This window comes from Protopterus annectens, chromosome 16.part0 (genome assembly GCF_019279795.1).
Source record: "Protopterus annectens isolate FY-2018-M chromosome 16.part0, PAN1.0, whole genome shotgun sequence".
In the NCBI taxonomy this organism is placed as follows: Eukaryota; Metazoa; Chordata; order Ceratodontiformes; family Protopteridae; genus Protopterus; species Protopterus annectens.
In genome coordinates, this window is record NC_056750.1 from 880241804 (window position 1) to 880264093 (window position 22290).

The 22290-nt window shown below is 38.4% G+C and overlaps 1 protein-coding gene across 1 annotated transcript in view; it reads left to right on the forward strand.

Moving 5' to 3' along the window:
- LOC122790679 overlaps positions 1-22290 on the forward strand; it is an 800254-nt gene that overhangs the window by 39020 nt on the left and 738944 nt on the right. The window contains exon 3 of the mRNA XM_044058202.1: positions 16312-16438. Coding sequence (XP_043914137.1) covers positions 16312-16438 — 127 coding nt within the window. The remainder of the gene's footprint in view (positions 1-16311; positions 16439-22290) is intronic.

A 22290-nucleotide genomic window follows, 5' to 3' on the forward strand; every position in this document is an offset into this window, starting at 1 on the left:
TTAGAGGGACCGCCTTTGTGTAGGGGGATGACATGATATTTTCCAAAGAAGAGGTGCATATTTTTCAGAGATGGAGAGGTTTATTGAGATAGATATAGGGTATGAGATGGATGGAGCAGCTAGTTTTAAAAATTCAACAGGGAGCTGATCAGCAAGACTACAGAGTTTTAGTTTGTTTACGAGACTTTGTATGTAGTTGGTTTAAATGGGCTTGAATGAGAATGAAGTTAGGTTAAGTTCTGTAGAGGTGGATACTGTAAAGGGGTAGGTTAGTGTTGTGATTTATAAGGGAGGTTATGGAGTTGATAAAATGAGTATTCAATTGAGATGCTATGTAGTGAAGAAGTAGTTTTGGTGGAAGAATCTGGGGTAGATGGTTTACCTGGTTTAAGGAGATGACTGATACTTTGCCAACATTTTTGTGAATTATTTGAGTGCTTTTGCTGACGTGTATGGAAGTATGTTTTTTGTCATTTTTAACTTGTTTTTTAGCTTGTTTCTCAGCTGTTGGTATGAGGTTAAGTTGTCTTTGTTTCTGGATTTTTGTGGTATTGTGACCAGATTGTATCTCTTTGCCCGAGTATTAGTTTAGTGTTGATGGATAACCAAGGGAGTTGTTTAGCAATGACACTGATTTTCCTAGTGGGATCAAGGTTATCAAGTATTTGGAGGAATGTTCTGTTAAAATATTGGACAGCAAGTCTAACTGGAACGGTTTCAGGGTTGACCGATCATATTGTTGTAGAAGTGTATTAAAGATAGTAGGGGAGAAGTTATTTTTGTTGTGGATGTTTTTAGATATGATGTTTTTGTTTGTGTGAAGCCATTTCCTAAGTAGAAAGGTAAGAGAGTGGTCACTGTGTGTCTGGAAGGCACCCAGCTTGATAATTTAGGCTGGGTCTGTTAGTAAGAATCCAATCTAAAACTGACTCTTTTTTTTTGAGTGTTTAGCAAAATGTGTAAGAGATTTAATGCTTTGTGAGAAACTGTAGAGGATAACAAAGTTGAAGGGGTTATTGGAGGAGCAGGAAAGCCAGTCTAGGTTGAATCACCTAGCACTATTTTTCTTTGAAATTAGAGGAAGTCTGGGAGAGTAGGTGTTCTATGATGGGGAAGGTTGTATCCTGGAGGAAGATGGGGAGCGATGATTATTATAGTTTTGTGGGGGTTGATTTCTAGGCGAGCTGCTATTTCACAGTTTGGTATATCCAGGGGAGGGCAGATTAGTTGTTTATTCAGTCTGTCTTTTGTAATAATGCTGTAGCCATTGGTTAGAATCTCTTCATCTTTTATATGGGGCTTTAGCCAGGTCTCCGTTATAACAGCTATTTCTGGAGAGTAGAGGGTAAAGGCAGCATAGAAGTTACTTGTTTTCTTTGTAATACTTTAGAGGTTGAAGTTGGCTATTAATAGGCTTTTGGGAAGTGGGAGGGTTTGTGCAGGACTGAGGAGGTTTTGATTAGGCAAGTTTGTAGTAGGAGGTGGTGGAGTTTGTGAGAAGGGGGAGAAGACCTGTGTGGGATGGGTTAAGATGAATGTCTGCCTGGAGTTTATGAATGAGAGAATGGATTAGGATGGATTTGAGTTAACTAAATACTTATGAAAATGTTAATTAGAGTGCTTGTAGCTTTGGATGTATTTATAAGCACAAAATTGGAATTTGGTACTATTGAAATGGTGTGCTGTGATGTGAAAGTGTGTATAGGAGTGGTGGTGGCTGTGAGTTGTAGGAAGTGTAGCGAAGTGAAAATAGAGGATGTGGTTTGTGTGGTAGGATGTAGAATGATAAGTTAGGAGGAAGAGAGAAAATAAGGGTAATGCAGTGCCTATTGGAGTTGGGTAGGTCATGATGAAAGTGAGCTAGTGTACTAATTGTTGAGATATTTGTATGTGGGAGTGAGAGGGAAAGTTATGGAGATGAGAGAAGGGAATGTTGTGTGAAGGGAGATGTATGGATTAGCTAGGAGTAGATTCTATTGGGAGAATAGTGGATAGAGTTGATGTGATTTGGTAGTGGTAGAATGGAGAGGATTGGTGGAAAATTGAGTTAGATGTTGGTGTTTCAAAAAGTGTGTGGCAATTGGTAATTGGCTAATGGCTGAGAAGGTGAGGTTTGGAGAAATATAAATGTATAAAGAGGGGGGTGGGTAGGAATGGGGGAATGGGTGTAGAGTAAGGCTGAGCATAGTGAGTTGCACCATGAGAGGCAGAAACACAGTTCCAACAAAAAACACAATCCGTTTCAATGAGCTTCCCACAGGTCAGTATTAGGAGAGGAATTATATTGTAAGGATAACGGAGTATGGGGGAAGGAAGCTCATTTAACAACTAAAAGGGGTCTGGCAGAAATGCTTTCAGTGGTCCTGTTAGTGTGCAAGCCACAGGTTTTAGTTGCAGGAAAGTTTTAAGAGCTATGTCTGGAGCATTTCTCCCTGGGCCTCCGCTGAAAACAGGATCTGTGGAACCTAGTCGGACATTCCCGGTCAACAAATGTTAAAAAAAATAAAATAAAAGAATGTCTGGTAAGTACACACTCCTTTGTTGGGATATGCACCTTTTTCCTTTTATTTATATTTTGTTTGGTTCCATTGCAGAAGACTTGATGTGGGTCATACTTGCTATGTGGTAGGTGTTAAAAAGTGGTGAGCACACTACAGCAGAAAGCTATACCTAGCCCGAATCCTTGATAGAGAATTTTAAATATGTTTTAAATATGTTTGAGTTTAAATCAGTATGGTCTTTAGATTCAGCATAAACCATGTCCAATGATGTATATAGCTGAGGCACTAAGTAGCCACATACCTCACAACTTTTTAGTGCAAGAAATCTGGACTAAGCCTAAAATATTGGAGGGAACAAAGGCCCACAAATAGTAACATATTTTAAATATTGCTCTTATAAACTTAGAAAGTTGGTAGAATAACAGGATTTGTGTTAGTATGCATGTTCTTGAACTCAGATATATGTTATTATTTAGGGACTTCAGTCCTAAGCAATTTGCCAGAAAACCAAAGATTTTATGTGGAAAGGAGCAAAAATATGAGACCTAAATCTGGACATTCTGTGAAGACATGTACAGCTGAGAGGTATGAGGAAGACAATACCAGCAAGATAAAGATCTGAAAGTTTTTTGGGCTATTACACTTTTATGTGACAATGAATAAGCTAAAAGAGCTAAGAATCTATATAAAATGAAACAAAAAAATGCCATTATTGTGAGATGTGTTTGTCAATGGGGGAGGTGAAACTGCTAAATCAGTACAATTAGCCATTTCAGCATACTTCCCCGACCTTAACAAACTTTCACGTGAGAAGGTTTAATGTTTGAAGGTGATTAAAATTTTTATTTCTAGTCTGTTACATGACTGACTGTACAAGAAAGGGAAGTATACCAGAGCCATGAAAACCGCACATACTACTATTTAAACTGTTTAGTCACGTATTTCATGTACCATAAGCTTGAATATGAAAAGCAGTGTTTCTAACCGAATGTATAAATGTGGGCTCGTATAGATGTATTTACAGAATATACAATGATTACATCTAAAAGTGCCCTTCTTATTTATAGCACAAGACCTGTGCTTTGCTTGCTCTTTGTAACATAACTTGCTTTTTAATGTTGTACATCTCCTGTAGCTAAAAACTGGATTATTAATATAAACATCATGCAGTTCTGGAACTTGTGATAGAATAGGCCAATATTTTTTTTAACAATATATTTTATTCTATTAGCATTTTGGTCATGCATTAAAATATATCTACACTCCACATCTTTATTCATTATTTTATTATTTTTCTTGGAGGCACTAGTAGAAAAAATAAATATGTAGAATACCTGACTTTTAATACTTCATTTTCAACATACTGTACCCTATTCCTACGATATCCCCTTTTTACAAAGTCCTCAAACATTTCATCCAATTGTTTTATTCAATCTATTTCTTGTGTATTCAGCCCATTAACTCTAGCCGTGTGGTTTCTCATAATGTTGTCAAATGTGACTCAGATGCATGCTGTCTCTCGCTACATAGGTACACTTTTTAATGTCTTTCCTACAGAGTGTTGTATCTAGCTGTCCTTTCACATTTTTCTTCAGATTGTCTAAATAATCTATAGATCTATATTGTATATTCTTTTTAAATTTTAAGAAAGTAGTAGTGTTGTGCAAATACTTTATTAAATCATTCAAATCATTTAATGAGCCATCCCATATAAGAAAAAAGTCATCCACAAATCTTTTATTGAAGACCACCTTTTTACTGAGATAGTTGTTATAATTACCTATGATAGCATCAAGTTCCCAAGAATTCATAACAATATCGGCATATTTATCTGCCACCAGGGTGACCTTTGCAACCCCTGTTGCCTGCTTATATTTGTCCTGAAATAAAAATACATTATTTTCCAATACAATTTGCAATAATTTACATGTTAAATCAATATTAAAATCCTGTAAGCATGGTTGTTCCAATACATATTTCCTAACCATTTCGACACCCGGGTCATTGGGAATGCACATAAACACAGCGAATCCAACAACTAGTGTAACCATATAGCAAATTAGCACAGATTTGTCTTTAGCCCAATCATATAGTAGTTCTAAAAAATGAGAACTATCTTTTCTTTACAATGGTAGTAGATGTGCTAAGGACCTTCTTAATTTCACTTTCTAAATATTTAGAAATTGGCTCCATAACCCTTCCTTGGGCTGAAACTATTGGATGTAATGGTGGATTTACTAAGTTATTGTGTATTTTTGGGATGCCATAGATAATTGGAACTATTGGTGTACTTACAAATAAATATTCAAACAAAAAGTTTTTGATCAATAGTTCCTTGTTGAAGTATATCTAAAAGATGTGAAGTTACTTCCTACTAATTTTCCTTACAATACTCATATCAATACAAATGTAATTAATTTTGTAGCATTTTTACCATAGAGTCCATTTACCGTGCTTTATTCAGCACCACCACTCCACCACCTTTATCGGCTGGCTTCACTACAATTTTATCATTGCTATACAGTGAGCGGATAGCATCATACTCCTCCTCCTGTAAATTATAAAATCTTTTATGTTTAGTATAAAAGTTATTGTAAATATAATTTTCCACCATTTTTTCAAACAAGAAAATAGCTTAATTAGATGGTGGAATAAAAGTATGGCTTCTACAGTACTTGTTAAAGTCTGATTAGTGTTCCCTTGCTTGTTTAGGAACCCTCTCAAATTACGTTTGTTAACAAACCGTTTTAATTGCAATATTGTTGTTGAGATATCTGTACTAGTCGTGGCACAAAGGTCAAATCCTTGTTTAGTACTTTAGTCTCAGCATCAGTTAGAGTAGCTTGACGGATTAGATATAATGTTAGAATAAAAAGTACCTGTTAGCGGCTCATTTTCAATACTGTATTGCTTTTTTTTCGTTGGCATTGACTGTGTAATGTTTCCTCTTGGGGGAATCTGATATATACTTCCGGTTGAATAAAAAATTGCTATCAGTGTTCTTGGATGCCGTTGTTTCAAAGGGATCAAGTGCTGTAACTAAACTCTCATCAATCATCGTCTTTGGATGGGTATTCACAAGGGATTAACAGTTTGTAAAATGAAGGTTTTCATTGTTTTAATTGAATTATTGATTAATTATTGCAATTTAGCATATATAAGGTGTTTGGTAAAAGAAAGAAATATACTCTGTAAAGGCTCATAGTAGCCGAGGCCCTAGAGGAGATTGATTCTGCCTTTATTGTTTTAATAAAAGTGTTTGTGTTTGGAACTCAGAGTTCTGATTTTGTTCCTTGGCCAAGTGGAGTGTGGTATAATAATGATTTGCAGCACTTCATAGTTTTTAGTTGTACTCATAGCCGGCCTTAGGCATAGGCCAACTAGGTGGCCGCCTAGGGCGCCAGTCTAGCAGGGGTGCTTTTCCAGTATTTATTTGGGGTAGGTAGACCAGGATGAGGGCACTGAGTGGTGTGGTGGGGGCACCATGGAGCCCTTTTGCCTAAGGCACCAGTTGACCTTAGGCCGTTCCTGGTTGTACTGTCCTTGTTAGACATGGTGCACTAGATAACGTAACATCATGTAGCAGTTTGCAACTTGTGAGCCAAGATTTCCACAGGTTTGAGAAGCAGTAAGAAATTAAACATACTACGTGAAGTCCTTGAGATCTGGAGAGTAATGGGCAAGTAGAACATATTATCTGAAAATAAAGTAAGAATGCAATAAGGAAATGTGACAAATTCGAGTATGCTGCCTTCCAGTTTTGTAGTACAGAAATGTACATTTGGAATCTGGTAGACATTCACTAGCTTTTTAATGGGGAAAATATCTTAAAGGAAAGCTACTTGCCTTATGATAACAGTATGACAGGTTGCAGAGACAAATTTTACTAAAATAATAATAATCCTTTGAAAATTTTGATAAGATGTAAAACTGGGAAACAAGGAGGGTGGCTATGAACTTTATTTTTGATTTGTAGGAGTTTAATGTACCAGTGAAAGAATGAGGGTGGCTATGAACTTTATTTTTGATTTGTAGGAGGTTAATGTACCTGTGAAAGAATGAGGGTGGCTATGAACTTTATTTTTGATTTGTAGGAGGTTAATGTACCTGTGAAAGAATGAGGGTGGCTATGAACTTTATTTTTGATTTGTAGAAGGTTAATGTACCTGTGAAACAATGAGGGTGGCTATGAACTTTATTTTTGATTTGTAGGAGGTTAATGTACCTGTGAAAGAATGAGGGTGGCTATGAACTTTATTTTTGATTTGTAGGAGGTTAATGTACCTGTGAAAGAATGAGGGTGGCTATGAACTTTATTTTTGATTTGTAGAAGGTTAATGTACCTGTGAAAGAATGAGGGTGGCTATGAACTTTATTTTTGATTTGTAGGAGGTTAATGTACGTGTGAAATAATGAGGGTGGCTATGAACTTTATTTTTGATTTATAGGAGGTTAATGTACCCGTGAAAGAATGAGGGTGGCTATGAACTTTATTTTTGATTTGTAGAAGGTTAATGTACCTGTGAAAGAATGAGGGTGGCTATGAACCTTATTTTTGATTTATAGGAGGTTAATGTGCCTGTGAAAGAATGAGGTGGCTATGAACTTTATTTTTGATTTATAGGAGGTTAATGTACCTGTGAAAGAATGAGAGTGGCTATGAACTTTATTTTTGATTTATAGGAGGTTAATGTGCCTGTGACAGTAGCTTGTGAAGTGGAGCATCTAAGACTGTAATAAGTGCGAGGTCCAGACATACAGAAAAATAATGCATGTAATTAACCAGTCACAGTTCTTCAGCAGTCCTTGAGCTACAGAAAGCACCACCACCTTTTCAGTTTGAAAATGCTCCCACCAGCGTTTCATAAGCTTAAGGTTTGCTTTGAAAGTCAGAAAGCTGCTAACAAGTATGTGTTGTGATGTGCTGCATACCACTGTAAAAACATGTCTATTGTAATTTGTGTGTATACTGATCATGTCTAAATATCTAAACTATATTTCTAAGCCCACTTACTATATTTTTTAGTAACATCCCAATATCCATTTCAAGGTCACTTTACAAGACATTGGCAGTGGTAGACTTAGCATCCTTCAGAACCCCACAGGCCCATGCTAATACATTGTCCATTAAATGTAAATATCCATCCACTGTAAATGACAAGAAGCTATGTCTTAAAAAATCTACTTCTGGCATGCGTACCCAAGTATTAGGTTTTGAAACAAAGAAACATATTCTCCACAGTCCGTAAGTCTCTGTCTTTAATAATCATCTACTGTTGCAGCACTCCCAACACATAAGCACACACATGCACACTAAAATCCCCAACATTTAAAAAATGACATTGTGCCCACTTGATTTGCCAGTATTGATGATCCGCCAAAGCTATGCTTACTGTTGTCCAATCTACCACTGCTTAGAACCCACCAATGAAAAAACAGTGCTAGGTACTGTATTGTTTGTCTGAAAAAACAATAGAACTTTATATGCTACAGTCCCACATAGTCAGTCCACTACTGACCCTTTAACCTTAGGCTGTTGTCTCATTCTTACTCCCTGGAGCTACATTACCTTGGATGACTACTTTTATTTCCTAAGCAAAAGACACAAATTGGAAGATGAGGCAAAAATCCAGACATTCTTTGAAAATCCATACAGTTAAGAGGTATGAGTTATTGTTCAATACAATACTCTCCCTGTCAGGAAAGCTGCAATTTAATGAAAGTGTACTCTTAATGTATGATATACTTGTGAGCTAACTTGTTTGTGTTCAGTAGGTAGACTGATCATTGTTAGCCTGTTTGTGCATGCGTCTCTCTCTGTCATGCGCACGCTCACACACACACACACACACACACACACACACACACACACACACACACACACACACACACACACACACACACACACACACACACACACACACACACTCTTCTTCTACTTTCACGCACACAATTCTGCTTTCATGCATGCACTCACTCAGTCCGTACTTACCTATTAACACAGGTAATTGCTGTCCCTTTCAAAGGCAACAGCGGCAAATCCATACATGAGTCCCTCTTCAGCGAGAACACACACACACACACACACACACACACACACACACACACACACACACACACACACACACACACACACACACACACACACACACACACACACACACACTGACTGTTCGGCACAAAATAATGGCGTAAACACACTGACCCTTTTTTGGCTCAAAAACAAGACTAGAAGGGTGCTTTGGTGCATGCGCACACCGACATTAGCGTTGCAGGTCACGGGAGCGAAAAACACAAAACAAAAAAAGTGTTTTGGGGCATGCATACATCGATGTTGCAGTTAGAGGTTAAGGTCCGCATGGAAGAGCTCTGAGGGCCGCAGGTTGGACACGTCTACTTTAAACCATCAGCATATCGTCTTCTGGCCACTAAGTGTATCTTCATTAAGTTTGACAAAGGTTTTCTAACCAGAGCTGTATTCAGTTCACCTTAACAAAAGCCTTTGACTCTGTGGATCACCCTCTTCTCATCAAGCAACTTTCTAACCTTAACTTTGTCAACAATGGCTTGAATTGTCTCCCTCATTGCCTCCTATAGGTGCATGGGCAAGTACTAGGACAGCTGCCCTGGTGAGCCATTTTAAGCCTAGCGAGTTTCTCTTCTTAAGGTGAGAATCAAGCCCTATACTGTGTGTCTGTGAGGTAAACACCTTAACCATTATACCAACTCCCAACCTTTACACTATTTTTTTTCTGTGAAGACCTGTTTAAGTAAAACTTAATGGCTTACTCTCCTAAGGGGCTCATTCATGTTTATAGCACCCAAATGTGCCGTTCTTGGTCTGTTTATTCTTCCCAGTTTCATAATAATAGCATGATACTGTATGCAGATGATCACCTCCTACTCAGCTTCTCTTTCAATTCAATCATTCTTCAATAGTCCCCACAAGACAAATTTGACAGTTTGGCACTGGTTGTTAGACATCACCTCTCCACAAACTCATTGAAAATTAAATTATGATAGTCTGTATCTCTGAGAAATTTCTTTCCAGTCCATGTTTATCAGTCTTTGTCCTCCTGGGTTCCCCAGTAGTACAAGTCTGTGGCCACAGTTATGTGGGTGATCTACCTGACCTATCAGTGACGTTTAACTCTCACATCAAACACAGAACTAGAAAAGCACTTCAGCAACTGAAGCTGTCATACAGAAATATCTACCTACGGATATATATATATATATATATATATATATATATATATATATATATTATATATACACACACACACACACACACACACACACACACACACACACACACACACACACACACACACACACACACACACACACACACACACACTCACACTATTGTAGTACTAAGTTTTAAACCTTACCTTCCTCTAATTGCCCTAGGAAATACCAAAACACTAATTCAGAAAGCAGTGAATAAATTGTAAAGTTTGATAAACGTTGCACATAGAAGGGCACATGAATGCACCTCACTGCTTTCCACTAATACACTATGTCAACCTCAGGGTTACTGTGGTATTGTCTAGTGCTATCCATAACCTCATCGTCCTGTCCTGTGGATGTGACCATTGGGGCCTGCGGTTGGCTGCAAAAATACATCTATGGAGTGCTTTTTTAAATTGCTGGTTTCTGTGTTGTGCTGAGAGTGGAATGTGTGCATGCGCCAGCTGATATTTTTGTGCTTGATGTTGGACTAAAACTGGGATGTATTGGTGCTGGAGTTGAATTGTAGCGGTTGTAGTTTTGGCACCGTCGGTTGGCTCGTGCTGTTGTTTTTTATGTTTATTTTTTTCTTGTTAATGTGCATGTTTTGCTTTTATATGTAATGTTGTTGGTTAATGTTGAGCTTGGAGGAATGAAATTTCATTCAGCTCCGCACTTGTGGTTGCATGCGGTTGAATGACAATAAAGTGAATCTTGAATATTTCATAACCTTTGACCAGACCCTGCCAGTGGATCTTACAACTCCCTTAGGAACGCTGATGTCCAGCATCTTTCTTCTCAGTTTGCACTGATAGGACCTTTATTTATTTCACACAAGCTGTATGGAACTCAACACCTTCAAACATGAAATAGCTCAGCCCCTTCTCATTTAAATGCATTTTAATCATGCACTACTTTAATTCGCTATAACGCCAGTCCTTCACAAAACTACCTCTTAACACTATCACTCCTCACTCCTTGTATGATAATTCTAATTTTTTTCCGGTTTTTGAAAGTACAAATTCTAACATGTAAATAGTTGTTCATATCTTAAACTTTATCCTAGCTGTATACTGTCATGTTTAATCCTGTGATCATTTCATGTTTCTACATCTCCTACAACTCCACAGTATTCCTGTATTGTGTGTGCTGTGCTACATCTGTAATATTTCTAAATTACATGTATGTTCTTGTTCATGTTTCTGTCTGCCTATGGCATGGGTCACGGCTAAAACAATTCAACTTTTGAGCCCATCCAATTAACAAAATGTATACATAAAATAAATGCATGTTTCCTAAACAGTTACATTTTCTGTGGATTACTGTATATCACACGACACGTATAATTGTAATACAGTTGTAGATTCATCCAGTTAATGTAGTCAATTGTAACTTACAGATGTTTTCTGGATATTGCTTTGAAAGTAATAGGTGGCATACATGGACATATGTAAGGTATATGGTGATTATATGGTGGCTGTACTTTTGAGCTGCTGTTTGTGGGCCATGTGTGTATTAATAAGGGGCCATATAAGTAGTTGAGTCTCTGTACCATGTAATTTCTTCATCACAGCAGTTCAGTGAGCGTCCTTGATGAATGCACATCATGTCGAATACTCTTCATTCGATCATTTTATTTATGTGCATGCCTTAATGTGCAAATTTTACTAATTTGTAAGCATCTGTGTCATTTAGGCCTTTTCCAAACCAACCAAACTAAAACGAAGAACAAGCGAAAAGCCACCAGCTGGAAATCCACAAATAATTTATTGAAATAACAATCAATATTTAAAATTACGATATGAACTGTAAGCGCTTTCGTTTAATTAGTATTAAACTTCATCAGACAATCGTCATTTAGGTCTTTTGACTGATTTAATAGTTATTTCTTTTCCTAATTCCATAGGTGTGTCAATCAAGAAAGAGAAATCAGACCATGTCCCCTCTGAATAAGAGGTGTATCTGAGTGTGGTGTTGATACAATCCTCAGATAACCTTCTCTCACCAAAAAAGATAATTATAGTGGTACTAATATATTGGTCTGCAGCAAAACAACCATACCTCTCTGTCTGGATACTTCTCAGGATCCTTGTCCAAATGTCATTCAACACTCTGATATTTCAGGATGACTAACTGAAAACTACAAAAAAAATCTGTTCTTGTAAACCAAAAAGAAGAGTCATTAGTAGTGAATCTACCTTGGATTTATTTTGTAACAAAGTATGTTTTTTTGGTGGGTGATGGATATGCAGGGCAGTACAAAAAAGTCTTTCTCCTGCCTTCTTACCCTTGATAATAGATATGTTAGACCTGGGATGGGTAGACACATAACAGTGGTCTTGGAATAATCCATGTTATCAGACGCTAGATGGGTGGGGGGGGGGTGGCACAAGGTTGGTGTGACTGGGAAAGTGTTCCTTGAATCATTCATTTATCACAGGAAATTATATTAGTAACTTGATAAACCTCGAACGAAAGGTACGTTCTTACCAACAACATGGAACGTTAAAACATTTTGTTAAGCACTTTAGTCCTGTGTATAATTGAATCATTCATTTATCACAGAAAATTATACTAGTAACTTGATAAACCTCGAACAAAAAGTACGTTCTTACCAACAACATGGAAAGTTAAAACATTTTGTTAAGCACGTTTGTCCTGTGTATAACATCTGGGACTTCATCAGAATGGAAATAACAGTAAATAGCACATTGAAGTAAGTAGTAGCCATCAAGAAAACAATCACATGATGCTATATTTAAATGTTCAAAAAGGCAGTAATTATACAGTTACATAAACCAAACTCGCTTTTTAAAATAAAAAATTGAAAGAACATACTCGATAAAAACTGTTGTTTAAAAATGGCTCACAGTTCTAACACTCTGGTAATGGAAATGTTGTCATTTGTCTAAGAGAACTTAGTGGCATTCGACTGAACTCAAACTTGTAAGATTAGCTCTTTGTATTCACTTCTGCATTCCCAATCATTACCTCTTTATTTTGATCAATCATTTTTCCAAAATAATATGTTGATAAATTTATTGAAGGTAGATATTCAGGTTTACCTGTATAAAATGCTCCACAGGTCATACACTTCACAACATTGACCACCTCACATGTATACACTTGTATCTTCCAGGTACACCAATAGTTTTGAGATGGTCTGCAATGGTTATATACAATGTTTGCATCTTTAGTGTGTCCATCTGTTTTTTAAATTTTCAAGGGACTGCTTGATATTCTGGTATTTAAAGGCTTAAGGAAGACATGGGGAAAATTGTTTTTCCTTCTGGCTGCTATTTTACATCCATCATATTCTGGAAATTAATGTATTCACATCCACTATTGCACTTTGCTAGCAGTCACCCTGCATGGTTAACAAGAAATATCAAGGGGAAAAGGGTTGGGTTATCCCATTTGGTATCCAGAGATAACAAATTCCTTTCTGAGCTTAAAGTTATAAAAAAATTGTTCCTAAAAAGAAGGTGCCTCTAAGGATTGATGGAAATCATGACAAATGAAATAGTAGCCTGAAGATAAAGCAATTTTCCTCCTATTTTTAACGAAGCCTCTAACAGCGTGGAATATAATTAAATTATACACAGGCAATTTTATGAACGCAGTCTAATGATATTGATGCCATCAAAAATGGCATTTATGGAAACTGACCATATTTATGCAGAACTTGTTGATAAAAATAGGTATTAAGCCTAGATCTTTCTTTAAGAAGAGTCAGAACATCAAAGAGTCCCTCAAAAATGTAAACGGATGGCTGTATATTGAAATGCAAGAAAGAGTAGGTGTGGTAGATGCAAACAATGTAAGGTTCTTCATGAGGCCCCCTGTGTAACCACTGAGGACTATCCCCAAATTACTGGTGTACATGTAGGATCTGATTGTAGAATACAATAAGTGGTCTGTATTGAAAAGTGTATGACTTGTGAAGCTTTTTACATTGGTAAAACTGAACAGCTACTTCAACATGAATTTATCAGCATATTTAAATAATAAAACAAGCTAACAATAATCCTGCTGTATTTAGATTTAGCTGTTTTTTGTAGGTTTCAGGAGGTTTTTGTTTTGTATTTTAGAAAATACAGATTGATAGCCAAGAGCTGGGACTGGGAAAGTAAAACTAAATACAGAGAATAAGTCTGGCAACGTAGTTTAAATGCCCCTAAGTTCCCCAAGATAAATGCAACATCTCCATTACTAGTGTGTTAAAATTGTGAGAGCAAAATTAATATATATTTTTAAATAGTACTAATTTAATATGTACATCCAATTTTCAATTTTAAAATGCAAGTTTGGTTTATATACATTTTATAATTACTGACTTTTTCAACTTTATGTTGTGGTTATTTGATAGATGGTTTTGACTTGTGCTAGTCATTGTTATTTCCATTCTGATGAAATTGCAGATTAAAACACTTAAGAAAATGTTTTAACCATCCAAGGTGTCAATAAGCCTGAATTACCCATGTAAGAGTCCGTGGATGGAGGTAGCATAAGGATTGTATAACTATATGTGGATAAAGGGTCTTTAAATCACTAATATATCAAGCCCAAGACAGTCCACCACAAGAATGGTGGACACGGCATATGTTTCAGAATCCTGCACGGAGCAGTCCCAGGATGGGATGGCACATGAAGGGTATGACTGTACAGGGACAGTGATCTCTAAATCATCCAATCCAAGTGCCAAGATAGGTTGGCACATGGAGGACATGATTACACAGGGACAGTAATCTCTTGCTCACCTGTATATCGGAGTCTGGATGGGGGTGGCACATGGATGACATGACAGAGGCAGAGATCTTTGAGTCACTCGTGTATCATGTTCATGATGGGGAAGGCGCATGGAAGGCTTGATTACACAGGGACAGTAATATTTGATTTACCTGTACATCGGACTCTGGATGCGGTGGCACATGGATGATATGACAGGGACTGTGATCTTTGAGCCACTCCTATCATGCTTGTGATGGGGAGAGCACATGGACGGTATGACTATTTGGGGTACAGTGATATTTAAATCCACATTCCTGGCACATCAGTGGATATAATGATGGTGGCTCTGGCTATGTGGCATAAAGGGTTAAAGCCCTGAGAGTGACCCAAAGGCTCTAGTTCAGTTATTGGCCCAGGCTCTAGATAAGGAGAGGGAGGGTGTCATGGTCTAACATCCGATTGCCCTTTGTTATGGGATGAAAGAAGCCTGGCCCATTGCATGACCGGTTTCTAGAGGAGAAAGCAGAGTAATTGTGCATTCGGAAACATACAAGTCTGTGCACTGCAGGAGTACGTCTGTGGAGTATGGACCAGTCTATGCACTACAGGAGTACTTCTGTGGAGTATGGACCAGTCTATGCACTGCAGGAGGAGTACTTCCATGGAGTATGGACCAGTCTATGCACCACAGGAGGAGTACTTCTGTGGAATATGGATGAGTCTACGCACTGCAGGAGGAGTACTTCCATGGAGTATGGACCAGTCTATGCACTGCAAGAGGAGTACTTCCATGGAATATGAGTTCAGGTACAAGATCGTGTATGCAAAAACAGATAAGCTACTTAGGAATGTTTGAACTGTGGGGTCGCCCTGGATGATTTCTCATAAACTTCCTATGTAACTCTCCAAGGCTTATTTTTTTCTGTGTACTCCAAAGCTGTCTTCCAGTAGCTTCTTTACCCATACAATACCTCACATGTACCACATGTCCCTACGCTCAGGTTTCCATCTTTCTAGGCTCTCTTCCTTCTTCCTGTTTTCCTACCCTTCACTTGTATCTTTCAATCCTAACTACTTTTCTTTAACACAAGTCTGATTGGTTTTCTCCTTTTACTCAATGCAAAAGTTGGGGGAGGTGGGAAAGAAAACTATTCATCTCAGGAAATGCAGGAATCCCTACTTTCACATGGGACAAAGCAAACTTGAGCTGTATTGTTACTCCGTAGAACCCCAAACAGCAGATGCACACCTTTGGCTGTTAGCTTTGGATTCTAGCCTCATGTCAGCATACCTCTTAGGTTAAATAAGCTGTAGATAGCTTTTGGCTTCATCCCACTTGCTAATCTCCCACTACCAGTGGATAACTTGGGCTCAGTAATGTGCAGTTTAGCTGTCTAACCTTAGATTCCTTTGTTCCTCTTTCCTGGACCAAAGTGCACAGCAGCCAACAGGTAGGAGTGCACAGCAGCCAACAGGTAGGAGAAGTTAAAGTCCCTGATACAAATCCGCTGCTGTTCAGTACTTCTTCTTTTACTGGTGGTAGTTTGCTCTTTTCTTTATCCATTTAGTAAGAGTAACTTCCCAAGTGTCTATGGATTAGTATACTGTCAATCTCCTAGTCCTTCTGCATTTGTGTACAAGGACTCAACATTTCTGGAAAAATTTTGTCAGCTATTAACTTATTAAAGTGAAACATTATCCAAAATCAAATGTCCCATTTTTCACCAGTGCTCCCTGCAACATAACTGCACCTCTGGTAAAAAAATCTTGGTGTTGCCTGTTGAAGCACTGCAGAGTTTATATTGTATGTATTAAAAAAGTTGTAACATGCTGTTTCCTTTTTTAGGTACCAGAAATGTTTGAGGATGTTGCTGTCACTTTTTCAGATGAGGAGTGGAAGATTTTAAGAAAACAAGATAAGGAGCTTCACAGAGAAGTGATGGTACAGAATTATGAAACCTTGGTTTCAGTAGGTAAGTGTAGTCCTATTTCAGAAAGTTAGGTCTTTCTCTAACAATTATGAATGTCATACTAAAATGCCTTGTTAAAATGCCTTATTATATTTGTTAGATAGGTATGTGAACTTGTATACTGTTAGCCCCTTTCAGTCAGAAGGACAAAGGTATGTGAACATAAGTTGACTGTTTATAAAGTAATTGAATCAGCATGTTTTAGGAGGCAGAAGTAAGTTGGACTATGTGGAGAAAACTCACAGGGACACAGGAAAAATATGGAAAATTCACACATTCCATCATCATAAGTCAAGACTGAAACCTGAGCCCTGGACATAACCTGTATGTCTCTGTACTGAATATGTGTAATGTAAGTTTATAAAACCACATGAGGACAAATTATACAAAAAGGCACAACTTTTTTACTGAGTGAAACAAAGATGTATCCCACTCAACTTTCCACAGTAGGTTTTCCTAGACTATATACAGTATTTACAGTACCAGGTTCAGTGTGTTTAGAGGTATGTCCACCACGCAGGTTAAGTCCCCTGCAACTCCTTCAGCAAAACTTCCATATTCATGGTTACAGATGCAGACCATGGTCAGGCCTCACTTTAGCCAGATGTCTCTATTTGAGTAGCTCTGTTTTGCAAATTTTTTTTTTTTGATTGGCTCATATACCATATGGGCCAATCAAAAATCGGCAAACACGGAGCTACTTGTGTTTAATACACATAGTGTGAAAGACCTTGTTTATGTCCTGATCTGGCCCGTCGGAAATCTAACAACCCTGCTTTTAGCTCCACAAAAAAGGCTTCAGTTGATCTTGCTTTACGTTAAGTCCACTATTATGCCATGATTGGGTCATCCTGACACAAGAACAGGACCTTTGGTCAGCGCCCCTGTTCTGAGCCATGATAAACCTCTGAGTGAGAAACCAGCTTCCTGTTTTGCCTTTGTCAGGTAACTTCTTTTTATACATCACTGAACTAGCAATTATCTGCTCATTAAATGACTCCTCATTAAATTTCCTGAATTAAGTGCTGTAAAAATGTAAGAATGCCGGTCTCATTCATAGGCATATGTCCCACTGTCCACATATTAAATTTGAAAACTACCCCCTCCATGCAATTAAAAACAATGGTTTGGGAATTGCATTAGTGGATTGTAAGACCTAGGCAACCTATCCGCAGGTCTATGCATAACAGTTATAGAGGAACACTTGGAGATAGAGGCAGAGACAGGAGAGCAAGCCAAGCAGCATACTGTTTTATTTTAGAGCCCCCTTTCTGTGGCCAAATACCCCTTTTTTAGCATTGTTTAATTTTCATCTGATACAGCACAGAGAGTATTCCTCACCTTGACATTCCTGGGACTGTAGTGCCCCCAAACTTACTTCTAATACACCTTCATGCAAACTAAAGTCTTTTGTAAAATCAGGAGTCATTAGCACTAGTTCAGAACACCATATTATTTTCAGTTCATTAAATGGTCTTTCTCTGTCTCAAGAGACTGTTACAACTTGATAAAGAGCTTTTTCCTTTTCTGAAGTTTTTCTGAAGTCTGTCAAAGTACAGACAATAGTTACAAAATTAGGTACACATTTTATCTAGTGTCCATCTAATCCAAGGTATGTCTTAAGTTGTCTTTTAGTGGAAGATATAGGCCAAGTCTTTAAAGCTTCTATTTTTCCTAGCTGTAGCCTTACCACCTGTCTCCCTATAAGGAGATGTTTGGTTTCCACCATTCCCAACTTTTGTTAACATCCAAAGTCAGGCCTACCTGAGTTATTCTAGCACAGCCAGCATCTTTAGTACCTGAAACTCCTAGTCCCCCCGCATAGATGATTACATCATCCAGGTATGTAGTAGTGTATTGTGAGTTAAGGCATCAATACTTTATCCATCAATCTCCAAGCATGGATGGAGCTCCATACAAGCCAAATAATAGACTGGTATGAGGCTAGAGTCCAAAGCTACGGGCTGAAGTGCACTGAACAAGGGTGTCATGGGTTAAGAAGTCTGTTTTTCTTTAACAGTGGGGGAAGTGGAATTTTTTTACTCATTTGACAACTCTTGTGTTGTTAAGTATGTTAAATCAATTAAGGGGAGTGTCTGTATTTGTTACAAGCACCATTGCTTAACATCAAATTACCCACGAACCTAACTTGGAGCTCCTGGAAATCCAAATCACCCTTAACAAATGCAAATATTACTTCATTGCCATCTACAGATCAAATCAATGTTGCTCAAAAATCACAGAACTTTCCCCACCACCATTACAGCATTAAATGACAAACCAAAGTCTTCTTACCATGGGGTTTCAATTGTTCAAGCATTGATTGGGCACGCTTGTACCTCTAAAATTAGTTATGCTTAGAATTTCCTAGACTTCATTAATGCCAATGCACTGGAGCAAATTGTAAAACTACCCACTAGAGGATCTAATATCCTTGATGTGGTCCTTCTGAACCTATCTCCTGCCTCACCTTGCATCTCCTTCTCCTCCATGGTTAAATCTGACCACATATCAGTCGGGCCTAGTGGTACAACCCCACCTTCAAATGAGAGTATATCTAGGGATTTCTCCAAGGCAAGCCTAGTAGGCTTGTAGAAGACCTATGTAAAATTACCAACAATCCCTTGCAAATGAACCCAGCTGTGAGGGCTGCTGCATTCACTTATGACATTTTACCAGCACATAAACAGAGTAAACCTCCCTGGTGTAACTCCCACATTAATAACTCTACCACAAAACTTGCAAGAAATACTCTTCCTACCTCAAGACTACAATGAAACACACCAGTAAGGACTTAAAATACTATAAGAAAATGTAAAGCAGGGTATGAACATAAGGCTGCTGCAGATTCATTTATGTCAAAAAATTTAAAAAAATGTCTAACAATGCACTGCATGCATCCATAATATCAGGCTTTCTAACCCCAAGAATGTAGCTAATATACTACCAGAAAATTTAGTGTTAACATTACCCTTTTTACTTACATTTGGTACCCCCACTTAGTTTCCCCCTGAAATCACCTTGGAACAAGTCTTAGAATCACATAGTATTCCCATGTGCCCGGACAACGACATCCTCCTCCTCCACATCATCATCATCCCCCTTTCTCATTTTCTACACGGGGTCTGGGTGTCCTGTCAACTGTAGCAGTCTCTCTCATTTCAGTGCGACTCTCCTATTCTGTTTTTAAATTCATGCATACACTGTTGGAAACTCCTGGTGTTCTGGCTGAAGTGTGATTCTCAAACAATCTGGAAATATATCGCTGATTGATAAGTATATTTCTTGGCATTTTAACCTTTCAGAGTTCTGCATTGTCTTACTTTTGCCTGACTGAATTATTTTATATATTTTCTGACATTGTTTCAGGACAGATGAGAAACAGTTTTTTCCCCACTACTGTTTTTTTGTAGTGTTGTTATAGTTGATGGCTTTGCAGTTGCCCGCCCCTACTGTAAATTTGATTGGGGACACCCCACCCAGTCTGGTGTTCATGCTACTTAATACAGAGAGAACACCAACCCACTTAGGTTCTTCACTTTGAATTTTTCTTCTTCTCCTCCATCCTCTCTCCTTGCACCTTACTAAAAAAAAATTGCACTTTATTTTGCTTTTACCTCTTCTTAAAAGTACTCAATTGTATTTATTCTGCTGCATTTATTACTGCTTGGTAGTAGCCTGATTAAATTGTAACTGTTATTCTAAGGCTTTGGTTGAAACACTTGGGCTTCAGACCAGTTTTATATTAGGAAGGTTTGTGGTCTGCACTGTTGTGGCAGGACAGGTATCTTACATCCTTCTAAGTTGGGAATTGCTGACTGAAAGCTCAGTGTCTGTTATTCTAAAAGTGTATTAGTTCTGGTTTAAGCACTTGGGCTTTGGGCCAGTTATTTTTCATTAAGAAGGTTTGTGGTCTGTACTCTTGTGGGAGGAGAGGCTAGATTCTGCCCTTCTGAGCTGGGAATTTTTGGTTAAAGGATTAATGTGCCTGCTTATTTGAGCTGTTTCTTTCTGAAATTGGTGCGCCTTGTTTGCTGTAGCATAGACTAGATTCAAGCATGCTGAATCTAGCTTTGTTTGTATAGCTTGAGCACTAATCCAGGCCATCTTTTTTGGAGAAGGTTCCCCTGCACCCTAGTGGCAGGAGTGTGCAGTTAGAACTAGTCTGATTGAAGACTGCTGGAACAGGGCTCAGTTTTGAGCTTTTCTGTTGGTTAATGGGTTAATTTGTTTAGATCAGTTTGCTCATTTGCTATTGTTATATTAAAAAAAAATACACTTTATGCATCGCCGCTTAGCTAGGGTTAAAGTATTCCCGGTGCCATAAAGTCTGCTCTTCAAATATTCCCTTAGAACTAGCCAGTTTTATAGTTGTAGTACTTAAATCTGTTTCTTTGAGCTCATCACTTGTTCAGAACTCATTGTAAGCACTAAATAAATACAAATACAAATTACTACAGCACTCAACTTTCCTCACTTGTCTAAAGGAAAACAGTTTTTAGTACTTAATAAATAAGCACCTATCAAGGCATGTCTAAGAGTCAGCTCCCTGTGTTTTCTCCTGTCTACCTGATGAATCTGGGCATCTTGGGGCAATGCAGCAATTGCCTCATGTACACAGACAACCCTCTCCTCCTACCACCCAACACTACAACCTGTGAGAGATGAGCTTATATAGCCAAACTGGAAGCAAAGCAGTCTTCACCCAAGACTGGACTAGACAGTCAAGAGGAGAAGGTAAACACTTGCACCACACCACACTCATCACATAGTCCCTCAAAACCTACACCACCAAAACACACACCTACATTCGCGGAGGCTCTCAATAAAAATCTGCTCAAGCAAAAGAGACCTCCAAAGCAGAAATGCAAGCAACCTCCATCCTCCCAACACAACCCAAATTACACATAGCCCACAAACTCAGTGTGCCACTCAACCACAATCCATAAGGCACAACACCGTACTCAACACTCTAGCCATAGGTGACTCTATAGTCAGGCACACTGATGTTCCACTCACCAGGCGAAACAAGGAGAAAATTACTGTCAGCTGCCTGTTGGGTGCCTGGATCCATCACATAATGCACACACTCAGGTCACTCCACAACAAGTACAAATATGACTCTGTCATTGTCCATGTTGGTGTGAATGACCTGAGACGTACCTCCCTGGACTACAGAAAAAGAGACCTGTAGGAGCTCTCTGATCTTGTAGCCCAGGCAGGTATGACTCTAGCCCTGAGTAGCATCCTGCCATCACCCAGAATTATACCACACTACAAGGACAAAATGATTGACTTCAACTTTTGGCTAAGCTTATGGTGTCATTCTAAGGGGATCCAGTATCTGTCTGCCTGGGATGACATGATCGACAGACCACGATGCTTTGCCAGAGATGCCCTGCAGCTGTTGCTCTTGGGATTCCGGATACTAGCTAAGGCTCTTGCCACCCCTATAGTGCCTCTTTTAGGCAAGGTTCAAATAACAAATTCACCACAGTAACAGCTACAAGCAAGCAAAATCTGAGGGTAATGCTACAAAATGCTAGAAGTCTAAACCTCAAAATGCACTCACTCGAGGCACTCCTTAAAATGGAGAACATAGACATCTGTGCAGTGACAGAGACCTGGTTCAAGACTCCAGAGAGCACCACTGCATTACCAGGCTATAATTCATACCACACCTTCCGGCCACGTAACCTGGACTGAAACACTAAAGATGGAGGTGTGTCCATATTTATTAAGGATAGCCACACCTCCAGGCTAGTTGCTCAGCATAATGCATCCAAGATTATCCAAGTGCAACTAACTCTGGGCAAGACCGCAATCCAAATTGTAACTTGCTACAGATCCTCCAC